The 12,677-nt window shown below is 63.7% G+C and overlaps 1 protein-coding gene across 2 annotated transcripts in view; it reads left to right on the top strand.

The window, feature by feature from the left end:
* The window catches only part of INTS3 (integrator complex subunit 3), a 63,982-nt gene that overhangs the window by 47,565 nt on the left and 3,740 nt on the right, over window positions 1-12,677 (top strand). For both annotated transcript variants that reach the window (XM_034792095.1, XM_034792097.1), the window contains 4 exons: window positions 1,827-1,902; window positions 4,562-4,675; window positions 5,482-5,530; window positions 9,414-9,581. In XM_034792095.1, the coding sequence (XP_034647986.1) occupies window positions 1,827-1,902; window positions 4,562-4,675; window positions 5,482-5,530; window positions 9,414-9,581 (407 nt within the window). The remainder of the gene's footprint in view (window positions 1-1,826; window positions 1,903-4,561; window positions 4,676-5,481; window positions 5,531-9,413; window positions 9,582-12,677) is intronic.

Below are 12,677 nucleotides of genomic sequence, written 5' to 3'. Positions count from 1 at the left end.
CCCCCAACCTGCCGCTCCTTCCCCTCGCTGTCACCTGGCTGTAGCCCAGGCAGCGTGGTCTGCGTCCCTGCCACCTCCTGCTGCCATACCCCTCCCAACGCAGGCTGAGCAGAACTCGGCCAGGAGATGGGAACCGACTCGAGTGACTCAACTCGGGTCCCAGGCAGCAGCACAGGGGGGAGCCCATCCCTCCAGGGGAGCCCATTATGTTGGGTTTGGGCTCGGGCCGTGCTCGCCCTTGGAGACCCTCTCCCAGGAGCAACACTCAGGAGTTGCCATGACGCCAGTTCAGAGGAACCCAAAAATAGTCCGTGGGAGGGAGGTGGGGAGAGCCAGGCGCTGAATACTTCTGCTGTCTGGGCACATCTGGAGCGCGATCTGCTGATAACCCTGGAACGGGCCCTAGTTCTACATCAGCTGAGTTTTCAGAATGGCTCGGTAGCTGCTTTCCCGGCCGGCCCGGCCTTGCCCATCTGCAGCAAGGCTGGCGCTTCGGCCAGGGAGTTTTGCTTGGCAGGCGGCTAGATGGTCTGAGGTATGGGAACGTCTTGAGTCATGGTGCCCGACCCTCCTGTGGCTCGGTTCGGCTGGCTCCTGGCGCTGCTCAGGGGCTCCGTCGCTGTCTGCAAAGACAGCCCAGTTTTCCCAGCACATAGCGATCGCATTTCCTCTCCCCTCCCTTCGTCCCTTCCTCTTATTCTTCCCTGCTCCCTTCATCCTGCAGTCCCTGGGCGGCCCAACCTGCCTGCAAAGGCAGCCCTGGCCTCTCCCTCCCGGAACTCAGCACGGCGCAAACCTCCAAGCCGCCGGGGCATCGTAACCCGACCGACGGGGGGCAGACACGAATGCAGCAAGGGGCAGGCTGGGAGAGGCGGGGGTGCTCTTGGCTCTCCTAGGAGGCCCCAGGGCCATGGCTGCAACCAGCCGCAGGGGCCAGTGTCTCCTCCCAAGCTGCAGCCCTTTGCCTTTGGAGAGCAGCTGTGCGGAGCCAAGCAGTCGCGCGGGAGTCGGGGCGGGGAGAAGGGGCTTCAGTAGCAAGTGCTGAGGCGTAGGGAGAGGCTCCAGGCTCTTGCCCCAGCGTGAGCGAAGGGGTGGGAGAGTTGCTCGCTGGGAGTGGAGCTAAGGGAAGGGCAACTTGCAGCCGGAGCGTGAGCCGCTGTCGGTGGCCAGGCTCTGCCCATCTGCTTGGGGGCAAGTGTTCCCCTGGGTCCCTGCTGCAGATGAAATGGGTGGGGTCCATGTGGCCCCTCATGCTGGGCTGGAGCCTCTCTCTGTCTGCGCCTAGCAGTGACCCAGCCCTTGTCAGATTGATTCCTGCCGTGCCCTGGGGTCCAGCTGTGGGTCTCATTCCCTCCCCCGGCTGCTGGTCCCCCTCACCCCAGTCTGGCCTATGCAGCAGGCCGGCTCCCTTGTCTCTGCGTCGCCTGGGGTTGAGGTGTGATCCCATGGAGCTGCCTAGAACGGCCCTGATTTACGAGCCACCTGCGCTCGGGAAGGTTTCCGTCGCGCTCACCTGGATCCCTGTTTTCGCTGGGGGGCCACTTGTGTGTGCCAGACAGGCCATGCTGGGACTGCGGGTCCGCCGCCTGGGCTCTCCAGGGCTCGTCTCTGGAAGGCCGGGGCTGACGGTGGGCCGCTCGCGGTGCTGCGTGAGCGCTGGCTGAGCCTGCCCGGGGCGAGCACCGCCTGCTGCTGGTGGGAAGTCCCAGCACTCAAGGGTTAACATCACGCTGGCCTCCGCTCCCCACCCATAGCACTCTGGCTCTTTGAACCCTCACCCAGCTCCCGGCCTTCCTGCACTTACCCTGCTGTGCTCTGCTTTCCAGCTGCAGGAGCTGGTGTGTCACGTCATGATGGGGAACCTGGTGATGTTCCGAAAAGATTCGGTGCTCAACATCCTGAGTGAGTAGGACCCCCCTGGCCCAGGTGGAGGTGGGCGTGGCCGTATGGGGCGGGTGGAGGTGGGTGTGGCCGTATGGGGGTGTGGGGGTGAGATAGGGTGCCAGTATTGGGGAGGTGAACGTGGATGCAGCTTAAGCAGTCACCAGCAGCCGCTTGTCTCGTGCGCGGACTCTGGCCTCCAGCTGGGCAGAGCAGAGACCTCTTCTCCCAGCTGCTTTAGACTCTGGGCTGGCAAAACCTCTCCGCCTTCCCATTACCCCCAGGAGCTGAGCCAGCCTGGGGCTTCTTCCGATGCCCCGGGCGATGTCAATAGGGGAGTCCACACACTCTCTCTCTCATGCCCAGCCCTGTGGTATCTGGGCACCAGGCAGCACCTTCTGGCCTTGTGAGCTTTCCTGGGCCTCTTTCGGACTGGTGATGCCGGCTGGGGCAGTTCCACTGACGTCTCCCTGCTTCCTAGGTAGCTGCTCCAGCAATGCACCCCCCGAGGCCCTGCTCCCGGCTAGACAGGGAAGGGTGCCCTGTGCACGGGCAGGTGGGGCTGTTGTTTCTCAAGCACCTGCCAGGAGGAGCCTGTAAATCGGCCGCCACTCAGCAGTGCGTAAAGGAGACGTGGCTGGCCAGTGCCGTGCTCTCGGGGCCGAGGAGAGGCCGGCTTTCTCCCTGGGTGCTGTCAGACCCTCGTGGGTGGCACTGCTGCCAGCGTCCGGCGCGCCCTGCAGGTGGCTGGAATGGCATGCTCCTGCTCCTTGCAAAAGCCCCGGCCCTGGCAGCGCTGAGTCCGCCTCCCAGCTGAGAGGGCCTGCTCACAGATCAGGACCGTGGGCGGGCAATGCCGGGAGCTCCAGCTGGACCCGAAGCAGCACGAGGACACGCTGACCTGGACTAAAGCGATGGGGGTGCTCCCTGGGTCGGGGGAGGAAATATCCCTCACCTCAGCGCTGCAGAAGTCATACAGTCTGTTCTAACACTGCAGGTAATGAGGTCCTGGTAGAGACGCCCAGGCGGGGCCTGCCAGTGCAGGCCCCTGGCAGCCTGGGGCAGCTCCCAGGGCGGGGACCATGGCACCAGTTGGCTGGAGATTGGCATTTCGTCCTCTGATCCATGTCGTCTTAGTGGCGCAGCTTAAAGGGTCACTGCCCCGAGCAGGCTCGTGGGATTAGTTGTTTGAGCTGAGCTGTGAGCAGCGCTGATGGGTTTAACCAGGCTTGAGACGCTTTGCAGCGCCAGACACGGGGTAATCCGGAGACGCTGAGCAGCACGGGGCAGGTTGTTAGCACCGGCTCGGCACTCCCTCCATCGAAGGCCTGGGCTGTGATCAACGGGCACGATTCAGTCGCTGTCCCTGCGACGGGCTGTCAGGGGAACGTCGGGGAGAACGGAGGGAAAGAAAACCCCTCCGCTAGTTCTGCCATCTCCGCGTGCACGCTCAGCCACGGGGTCTCTAGGGGGCTCAGCCTGTCCCCTCACAGCCCCAGGCCGGTGCTCGGAGTGTCCTGGACCCGACTGGCCCTGTTTGCAGCAGTCTGCCCCCTGTGATGTTAGCAGCTGATAAGCTCGTAGTGCCCGGCCGAGGCTTTCCATTGTGGTACGGTAGCTGCAGCCGTCAAAACTCTCAGGCCCACAGGTGGTGGGAGACTATCAGAGGTGGCCCTGTGGTCTGACCCTGTACGTCGGGGGTCTGCTCCTGTGAAGCCAGGGGACTGGGATCTGGGGTCTCCCTTGTGTTTGCTGTAGGACTCGTAGGGGTTTGGAAAGGCCAGCCCCAGCTCTGGGGCACTCCCCCGGGGGGCAGAGAAATGCTGGGCCCAACAGTCCCACCCTCCTTTCCCTGGGCTGGGGTTTGGGGCTGGGACACTGTCCGTTCCCAGAACCTCCCCCTTGCAGCCTTTGCCTGTAGCCCAACTGGTGGCTTCCGTGCCCAGGCCTCATCCCGCGGCCCCAGGGCTAGGGGCTGGATCTCTTGGGAGGCTGAGACTGTTCCTTCATCACTGCAGGAGTAGGACGTCCTGGTCCCAGGGGCGCCCCAGCCTCACCCCTGAGGGGTCCGAGCCCCTTTGTCACCTGTAATTAACCCTCATGCTTCTTGCAAGCGCTTTGCCCCTGAGTGACTGGGGTTGGCGCGATCTGCCCAAACCGCTTGGCTTAAGGGGCCTTCTTGCACTCGGCTGAATATTGCGTTTCACACGCGCCCCACATGGCTCACAGCCAGCAGGCCCATCATTGCACGGCACAGGCCGATCTCCTGGCTCGTCTGCGGCCTGCACCATCACCAGGCCCTCATGCACTCGGCTGGGAGTGCTTGCAGAGCCCTAGTGCCGGGTGTCTAGGCTGGGACGCTGAAGGGGTAAGCGGTTCCCCCAGCAAGTGCCTGACGAGGAATCTGGTCTGTTTAGCTCCAGCCCTGGCACTGAACAGAAGGTGCCAAGCAATGCTCTAAGCCTCTGGATTAAAGGACCCCATTCATTCCCTCCCTCTGAGACTGGCTGCTGGCAACCTGGATCCCTCTGCCAGGGCATGGCACAGACAGACCACCCACGCTCTCCCTGCAGCATGCAGCCACCTCAGTCACATCTCTGCCCTGCGGCTTACGCGTGTCCTAGGCCCCTGCCTCCTGCTGGAGCTGTTTCCCCTAACGAGCGCTCTGCTTCCCCTCTAGTTCAGAGCCTGGACTGGGAGACATTTGAGCAGTACTGCACCTGGCAGCTCTTCCTGGCACACAACATTCCCCTGGAGACCATCATCCCCATCCTGCAGCATCTCAAGTACAAAGGTGAGACGGCCCAGACGGCCTGCGCCCTGCGTGTGTCAGACACACACTCACGCACACGCCACAATCCCGGGGGGGTGTCCGATCCCAGCTGGGTCCAGCCAGCCGGCCTGCGCCCTGCATGTGTCAGATACACGCACGCCACAATCCCGGGGGGGTGTCCGATCCCAGCTGGGTCCAGCCAGCCGGCCTGCGCCCTGCATGTGTCAGATACACGCACGCCACAATCCCGGGGGGGTGTCCGATCCCAGCTGGGTCCAGCCAGCCGGCCTGCGCCCTGCATGTGTCAGATACACGCACGCCACAATCCCGGGGGGGTGTCCGATCCCAGCTGGGTCCAGCCAGCCGGCCTGCGCCCTGCATGTGTCAGATACACGCACGCCACAATCCCGGGGGGGTGTCCGATCCCAGCTGGGTCCAGCCAGCCGGCCTGCGCCCTGCGTGTGTCAGACACACACACACCACAATCCCGCGGGGGTCCAATCCCAGCTGGGTCCAGCCAGCCTGTTCCCCTGCCCGGCACTGTGCGTGCGTATGCAGGGAAGGAAGCATGCAGCCCCCAGGAGCTCTGCACAAGACTCACACGCCCGGCGTCGTCTGCCGCCCCCGGCAGGAGCAGTGTGTTCGTGGTGGGGGCAGGGAGCGTGGAACAGGCTGTGCGGGTGGACCCCATGAGGGGCCCCGGGGGCGGGTGACATGTCTGCTCAGATACTGGGCATTCGTTCCTGATACCTACAGCCAGCCCCTCAGCATTGACTGTGGGCCCCAGCTGTCAGGAATAAACTAAGCGCCTTTGGTTTCCTTTGCAGAGCACCCAGAGGCGCTGTCCTGTTTGTTGCTCCAGCTGAGGAGAGAGAAGTACGTATGCAGTGCGGGAGGGGTGGTAGGCGCGTGCCGTGCCGGGGGGGGGTACTTGAACTGCAGAGGGCAGGGGTTCCCCAAGGAGAGCTGGCAACAGCAGAGCAGCCTCTCTTGGCTAATGCTGGGCAGGGCCAGGCATTACGTGGCCCCAGGGGCAGCAGGCAGGGGACACCAGGGGGCCCGGCCCACGTGCAGTTTGCTGCAGGATCAGGGCCTGTGCGGAGGGCTCACGGGGCTGCTTGCGTTGAGACCTGCCCGTGGGGTTGCCCCTGTTCTGCTCCGGGAATTCCTGGCTGGGTCGACGCCAGTTGGCAGCAGCCGTGGGCAGGGAATCGCAGCGAGCGCGCCCCTTTCCTTTCGCGTCGGAATGACCCTTAGGAGAAGCGCCGGAGAGTTGTGCCCCCCCGGGGGGACACTCCTTATCCCCAGCCTCCCCTGCCCCAGGCTGCGGGTCCCCGAGCTGTGCCGCAGTACCCGCTCCGTGGAGCTGCCGGGAGCACCGCTCCTCTCGTTCGTTAATCAGAGTGTGAGGAACGCCGGCGGCAGATGGAACATTTAATTTCTCCAGCACACGGCGGCTCCGCTCCCAGTTATCGCTCCCCTGCGGCTTGGCTCTAATCAATCCGGATTTGATCAACGCAGGAGCTGCCGCCTTCTCACGTCTTTAAGGTGGTCCTGACAAATCCTGCTCTTCACGTGTTAAAAGTTCCAGTCGCAGGCTTTGCAAGGCCAGGCGGGGTCCGAGCAAGGGCTGCAGGCGTGCCCTGGCCCTCGTGGGCAGTGAGTGAGGCTGCGTATTGTGTGCTGCCGTGTCTAGGGAGGGAGATGGGAGGACAGATCCTGTCCCTCCCTTCCTGAATTCCCCCCTTTCGCTGCTCAGACCCGCATCGTCAGTCTGATCTCTGCCTGCGGATTACAGAAAACCCCCGGCTCTTCCCTAGCCCCTCGGCAGCCCCCAGTCTCCAAGCCCGTTACCCTTCACAGCACCTCTGAAGTGGATATCCTTCCCATGTGCAGAGGGGAAACTGAGGCCCGGAGAGGGGTGGAGACTTTGCCAAGGTCGAGTCGGCAGCACAGCTGGCACTTGAACCCTGGAGTCTTGGCTCCCAGGCCCTGACCCCTCTAAGCACCAAACACCTTCAGTTTGTGAATGCTTGAGACCCCAGACAGGAAGGATTAACGAGAGGGGGGCTTCCTGGGGCCAGCTGGCTGCCCGGGACGGGAGAGGTTGCTGGCCACTGGGCTAAGGTAGCGTGTCCCAGTATCCTGGCTAGTGACAAGTGGGAGAGGAGTTGCCTTCTGCCCTCAAAGCCTGAGCTAGGGCGCAGCTGGGGTTGGGGGTCTGGCCCTTCCTTCCCGTCAGAGCCCCGCCCACATGGCTGATGTGCAGGGACTGCTCCAGAGAGGCTCCCAGCAGGTCCGTCTCTTGGGAGACTGGAATAGCAGGGGTGCTGCAGGCTCGGCTTGACGGGTATCGGCAGGGCAATGCGGCTGCCCCTTGGAGACTGATCCCAGGCCAAGCTGCGGGGCCGCTCTCCTGAAAGGTCCCTTGGGCTTTCCACCCCCGGCTCTCTCTTGTCGGGGATTTGAGCTGCCACTTGTCCCCAGTCTCCTCTGCGTGGGAAGGCAAACAGCCATGCAATTATTGCTGAGGCGTTAGGGGAGCTCGGAGCGCCTCCCGCCTTCAGTAAGCCCCTGCTCAGATACGGTAGCTTAGGAAGGGGAATTAAAACCATATTTCATGTGCCATGCACGCCCGTCCAGCGCTCCAGCCCCCGCCTCGGGAGCCAGCACCACCTTGGGCCTGGGATGCCACAGAGGAGGCGGAGGCTCCCCTCTCCGGGCTGCGTCCCCTCCCCCTTGCTCAGCAGTAATTGGCAATGTGGTACTGCCCAGCCCGGGGGAAGCATTATCACTGGCTGCATTCCTCTCGCCTGCTTCTCCAGGGACGCTTCCCCCCGAGATGGCTTTCAATTTCCTGTGCAGCTGGCACGGTGCTAACACCGCAGGACCTGGACGGGCAGTGCGAAAGCCACTGGCCACGCCTTGGGGGCTCGGGTATTACTAGTGATCCTTGCTTCATCGTGGGGCTGCCGAGCACGTGGGACTGACCTGACCGTAGTGTCAGCCCCTCTGCCCGCTCCCTGCCCTTCAATCCTGCGGCAGCTTGGCGGGTCATGGAGACTCGGGCGGGACTGGGGAGAGGCGCTCTCCAAAGGGAAGGGGCGCCAAGGTTACCTGCGCTGTGCCCACAGAGTGGGGCTGGGGGTTAGGGGTTCTTGCCATGCTGTCATCACCTGAGCAGGGGCCTGCTGGGGCATGCAGTGAAGGTCAGAAGCTTGGCTTGGTCAGCGGCCTGGCCTCTGCCAGACAGGACCAGTCTCCTCCCTTCCTGTCACACTGGGGCTGACACCTACTTGGCCCCAGACACGCTGCCTGGTAGGGCTCGTCCTGCCCCCAGCGTCTCTTCTGGAGGGCTGAGGACAAGGCACGGCACGGCTGGTGCTGAGCAGGGGGCCTGGAGTCCAATCCTGGCTCAGAGCTGATCCGCGGTGTGACCCTAGACAGTCGCTTTGCCCCACACCTCCGTTTGCCCATCTGTGAAATGGGGGCAGTGGTAATTTCCTCCCTGCCAGGAGTTGAGGCTGAATGACACCGTCCTGTGAAAGGCCATGTTGCTTACTCCCCAGCCTGGCCGGGAGTGAGCAGGTGGGCACCGTTCTCAGCGGGGGGGGGGGACTGTGCCAACGTGCTGGATCAGAATGGCTCATTGGAAATGACAAGCAGTGGCAGAAACTCCCTGACGCCGGCCAGCTAGGGGAGGGTCAGTACGCCGGCTAGCTGTGGGACTCCGACCCAGGGGGTGCCCAGACAGGTTTCACGGGGCGGGAGACGTCCACTGAGCAAAATGCAGAACAGCACCGTCCCCTCTAGCACGTCTCGTCCCAAAACACTGCAAGGCAGCCACCTCTGGGGAGGAAGGAGGCAGCTGTGAGGTAATTCCTAGAGTTGAAATTTGCCAGGACTCTTACCGAAGAGCCCTAGGATTCTTAGTGATTAACTCCGTGAATGCCTCCTCCAAAGCCACCCCACCGGCAGCCAGATGCTCCCCTTTGCTCCGGAAAAGCACCACCCGAGGCACCAGCAGCGCTGACATCCCCCAGGCCTCCCATGCCAGTGCTGGCCTGGCCCTGCCCAGCCTGAGCTCTGCTGGGCCGTTTCTGTCACCGGGAACCTCCCAAAGCCAGAGAGCCGCCTGTCGTCTGCCTCCCACACGGCGCAGCAGGAGCCCGGCCTGGACACTGATCTCTGCGGCTCGGTACCACGTCTGCCTGCTCTGCTCACCTCCCGTGGCTGAGTGAAGAGCACTTTATTTCTATTCATTAATGCCGCCCTTGGAGCTGGCTAATCTAATCCCGGCTCTAAATTGTATTAGCTCAGCCCAGAATGCACAGGAGCGGCAGCGGGAGGGCGGAGAGCACGTTGCAGCGAGGCCGATGCTGGCGCAGGGGCTCTGGGGAAGTGCCAGGCTGCTCCATGGGGGCCGGGCTCTTCCGTATCTCCGGGGAAAGGGCTGGATGAGCTCACTGCCACGCAGCTTTGCATCTAATGCACCTGGTCCTCGCCCCGCTGGAGTCTTGGAGCCAGCGCTGAGCAGGGAGCCCCATCACCTGCAAGCCTGGGACCTCAGAGCCAGAGGGCCACACCGCGGGTTCTGCCAAATCCTGTCTCTGGCTAGGGAACTCGCAACAGTCGGGGTTAGTGCTCCGTTGATGGGCAAGGAGGGCCGGCCGCCTGCCGCGCCTCACTGCTGGCGGCAGCGGTGGGATTGGATGTGCCGAGGCTTTTCCCTTCACCCCCCTTTCCCTTCCCGCGGCAGGCCCAGCGAGGAAATGGTGAAGATGGTGCTGAGCCGGCCCTGCCATCCCGACGACCAGTTCACCACCAGCATCCTGCGGCACTGGTGCATCAAACACGACGACCTGCTGGCCGAGCACATCAAGTCCCTGCTGATCAAGAACAACAGCCTGCCGCGGAAACGCCAGAGGTGAGGGGTGGGGGGGGCCCTCTTCTCCCGCGGCTTCCTCCTCAGGGCGCCTGTGGCCTGAGCAGGTGGAGGCGGAGGCTTGTTTTGGGTGAGGAGACGTCCCAGCGGCATGGGCAGGGCGTGTGCCCATGTTTAAAGGGCCTGTCCGGCTACGGGACAGCAGTCGGGGGCATGCTGCACTTGTGGCTGCTACGGGCGCAGTGCTGGCTGGGAGGCTGCCTGCTGCTGTTCAGCTCCTGTTGGCAGCTTGCAGCGCCCATGGGGCATCACTCGAATCGGCAACATGACAGCTCCTGGAGAGCGGGGACACTCCGCTGGTATGGAGGGACCGGAGGGCTGCAGGCTTTCCCTTCTCCCAGACTTGCTCTGCCCTTTGTCTCAGCGCCCAGAGCCCCAGTACGCCCATCTAGGAAACCCCTCTCCTCCCGCTGGCCCTGCAGCCAAGGGCAGTCTCTGAGCTGCCGTTAGCGTGGATTGCTGCAAGGACGGCCCCTCTCCTCCGGCCCTTCAGCCAGGCTGGCCGGCCTTGCAGGAGAGCGGGAGTGCTGGGTGAAGTGGGTCAGGACACGTGTCACAAGCACAAGAGCCCTCGAGCGTGTCTGAGATTTAGCGACAAGCGGCTGCACCCCTGAGCTGGCTGGAGCAGGGGGAGCAAAGGCCTGGGCCGGCCGGGGGAGCAAAGGCCTGGGCCGGCCGGGGGAGCAAAGGCCTGGGCCGGCCGGGGGAGCAAGCCGAAGCACAGGCTGCACCAACGCCCCCTGCAGTCACAGCTCAGGAAGCAGTTTGTGTAAACCTAGTAGGGCCGAGCCTCTGCCCTGCCTTCCAGGGGAGTCTGAGGACAGGGCACAGGCCAGGAGCTCAGAGCTCAGCCAGCCACGTCGTCGGCCGAGAGCGAAGGCAAGCCGTGGGAATCCCCTCCCGGCTTGCCAGGGCCCCAGGACCTGCCTCCACCTTCCCCCTAGGAGAGCAGACGCTGGTCCTGCAGCTTCCTTTCCAGTCCGTCTCCACTGCCTGGGCTCTGCATTCCCAGGCTTACTGCACAGTGGGGACGTGGCCAGAGTCCCTGGCCCGACGGCGAAGAGGCAGTGCTGGGCACACAGACCCAAAGAACCTGGCCCTCACTTAACACCCCCTCAGCCAGCGCTGAACTTCACCTCCCACATCCGTCTGACTTCAGAGGCATTGAAATTCCTTCCCCCCATGGCTCTCCTGGAGCTGTAACGCTGCCGAGGGCCCATTGGCCAGGCCAGGCCCCCCGGCCCTGCCCGCACACATCCCCAGCCACCTCCACTGCTCTGTCCCGTCCTCCAGGCGAGGCGGAGTGTGGCCGTGGTAGCTAATAACTAAAATCCAGGCAGGTATTTACAGCAAACAATTGGCTGGCGCGCTCAGGAGTAACTCCATCCCCCCGTGTCCGTCCGTCCCCCCCAGCACCTCCGGGCAGGTGGGGCTGTGAGGTACCGGCCTGCCTCCCGCTGCTGTCCTTCCCTGCAGCCGCTCGGGGGTTCTCTTCCGGGGCAGAACGACCCCTTGGTTCTCATTGGATTCCTCTGTCACAGAACAGCCCCCTCCAGGAGCAGCTCTGTGCCCATGTGGGGGGAGCTCAGCGTTCTCCAGCACCTGACGTTCCCCAGCATTCACTAGCGAACAGGGATCACTTGTCCTCCAAAGGAATGCAGCTGCCTCGTGGGTGGAACAGGGCAGCGGTTGAAAAGTGCACAATGGTTTAGGACGGGAAGTGAACAAGGAATACCAGCCCCTTCCTCCTCCCACCCCAAACCCCAGAGTGACTTGGGCCCAGCTCTCGGTGTCTGTGCTCCCACAGGTTTTCTCAGCCTGGCTGGTCCCATGCAGCGCCGTGTGATGTGGGGCTCTCCTGGGCTGGCTCAGGGCGAGCCCAGCTTGTGCTCAGAGCATCCCAGGGGCATGCAGGCCCCATGGGTGCTCCAGAGAGAGACTGATGCTTTGCAAATGCCCTGTGAGACCTCCCCTCGCTGCAAGGCTCTAGCAGAGTCCTCAGCCAGGGAGCAGAGAGGAAGGCAGCAGCCCACGCTCCCTGCACAGGGTAACCCTGGCAAGAGGCCACCTCGGGCTTGAGAGGCCTGGCGCTGCCGCAGGAGTGAATGCACCAGGCTGGCGCTGCCGGACACCATGGTTCAGGTTGCCTAGTGCAGGCATGGGTGGGATGAGCTGGTTGATCTCAGTCCTTTGAGAATATTCGTTGTCGCCAAAAACCACCACGTGGTGGAGATTAATTCGGTGCCTGAGCCCGGACTGTCCGGGGGTGCTGCAGGTCAGGGCTGAGATGCACAGGGGGGGTGGGGAGTATCGGGGCTTGTTGGGGTCCAGGCTTGGTGCTGGGGGGGCATGTCAGGGCTGAGGTGGAGGGAGTGGGTTCTGCAGTCTGAGGATGGCAGTCCGGTGAAATGCTCCAGGTGAGGATGGGACAAGGCTCGTCCGCATTGGCAGCAGCCTGCACGGGCCCACACTCCCCACAGATCGCAGGGGGCGCTGGGCCCTGCAGCTGCCTCTCCCATGCCCGGGTCTCAGCACTCGCTGGGCTTGCCAGCAGCATCTGCTGAGCCGTGCCGGTGTTTCCTCTCCTGCACCGTCTCACCCAGGGCGGCAGAAGGGGCCGTGGCGCCTGCATGTGTAACTGACACAGGTCACCGCCGTGTCCTGCAGCCCCACTGAGCTGGGCACGGGGTCGGGACCCGGGACCCTGCCCCCGCCCCAGCCTGGCCTTTCCCATTCGGGCAGGGGCAAAGGCTTCGTTCTCTGTCCCAGGCAAAGAGCTCTGGGGATTCCTGTCCCCCAAGCGCCAGCGCTGGAGAAAGGGCCTGGCTAACAGAAATGCTGCAGGCTGGCAGCGCCCCTGGGAGGGTCCACGCTGGTTCTGGAGGGACCCACTCGAGGGGAGCGTGGTGTCCATGTCTCATTCAGTCCTCGGTCCCTCCCACACCAGGCGGACCGAGAGCAGGCGCTTGGCCAGGGGCCTGGCTCGCAGAAAGCCCCCAACAGCCACCAGAGCAGCTGGGCCAGGGTGATGAGGAAACAGCCCCTTGTCCAGTCCTGTTCCCCAGAGCCGACCCCCCC

Source organism: Trachemys scripta, chromosome 16, assembly GCF_013100865.1.
Source record: "Trachemys scripta elegans isolate TJP31775 chromosome 16, CAS_Tse_1.0, whole genome shotgun sequence".
Classification (NCBI taxonomy): Eukaryota; Metazoa; Chordata; order Testudines; family Emydidae; genus Trachemys; species Trachemys scripta.
Note: the sequence above shows the minus strand (reverse complement) of the source record. Positions and strands in the feature narration are given on the sequence as shown.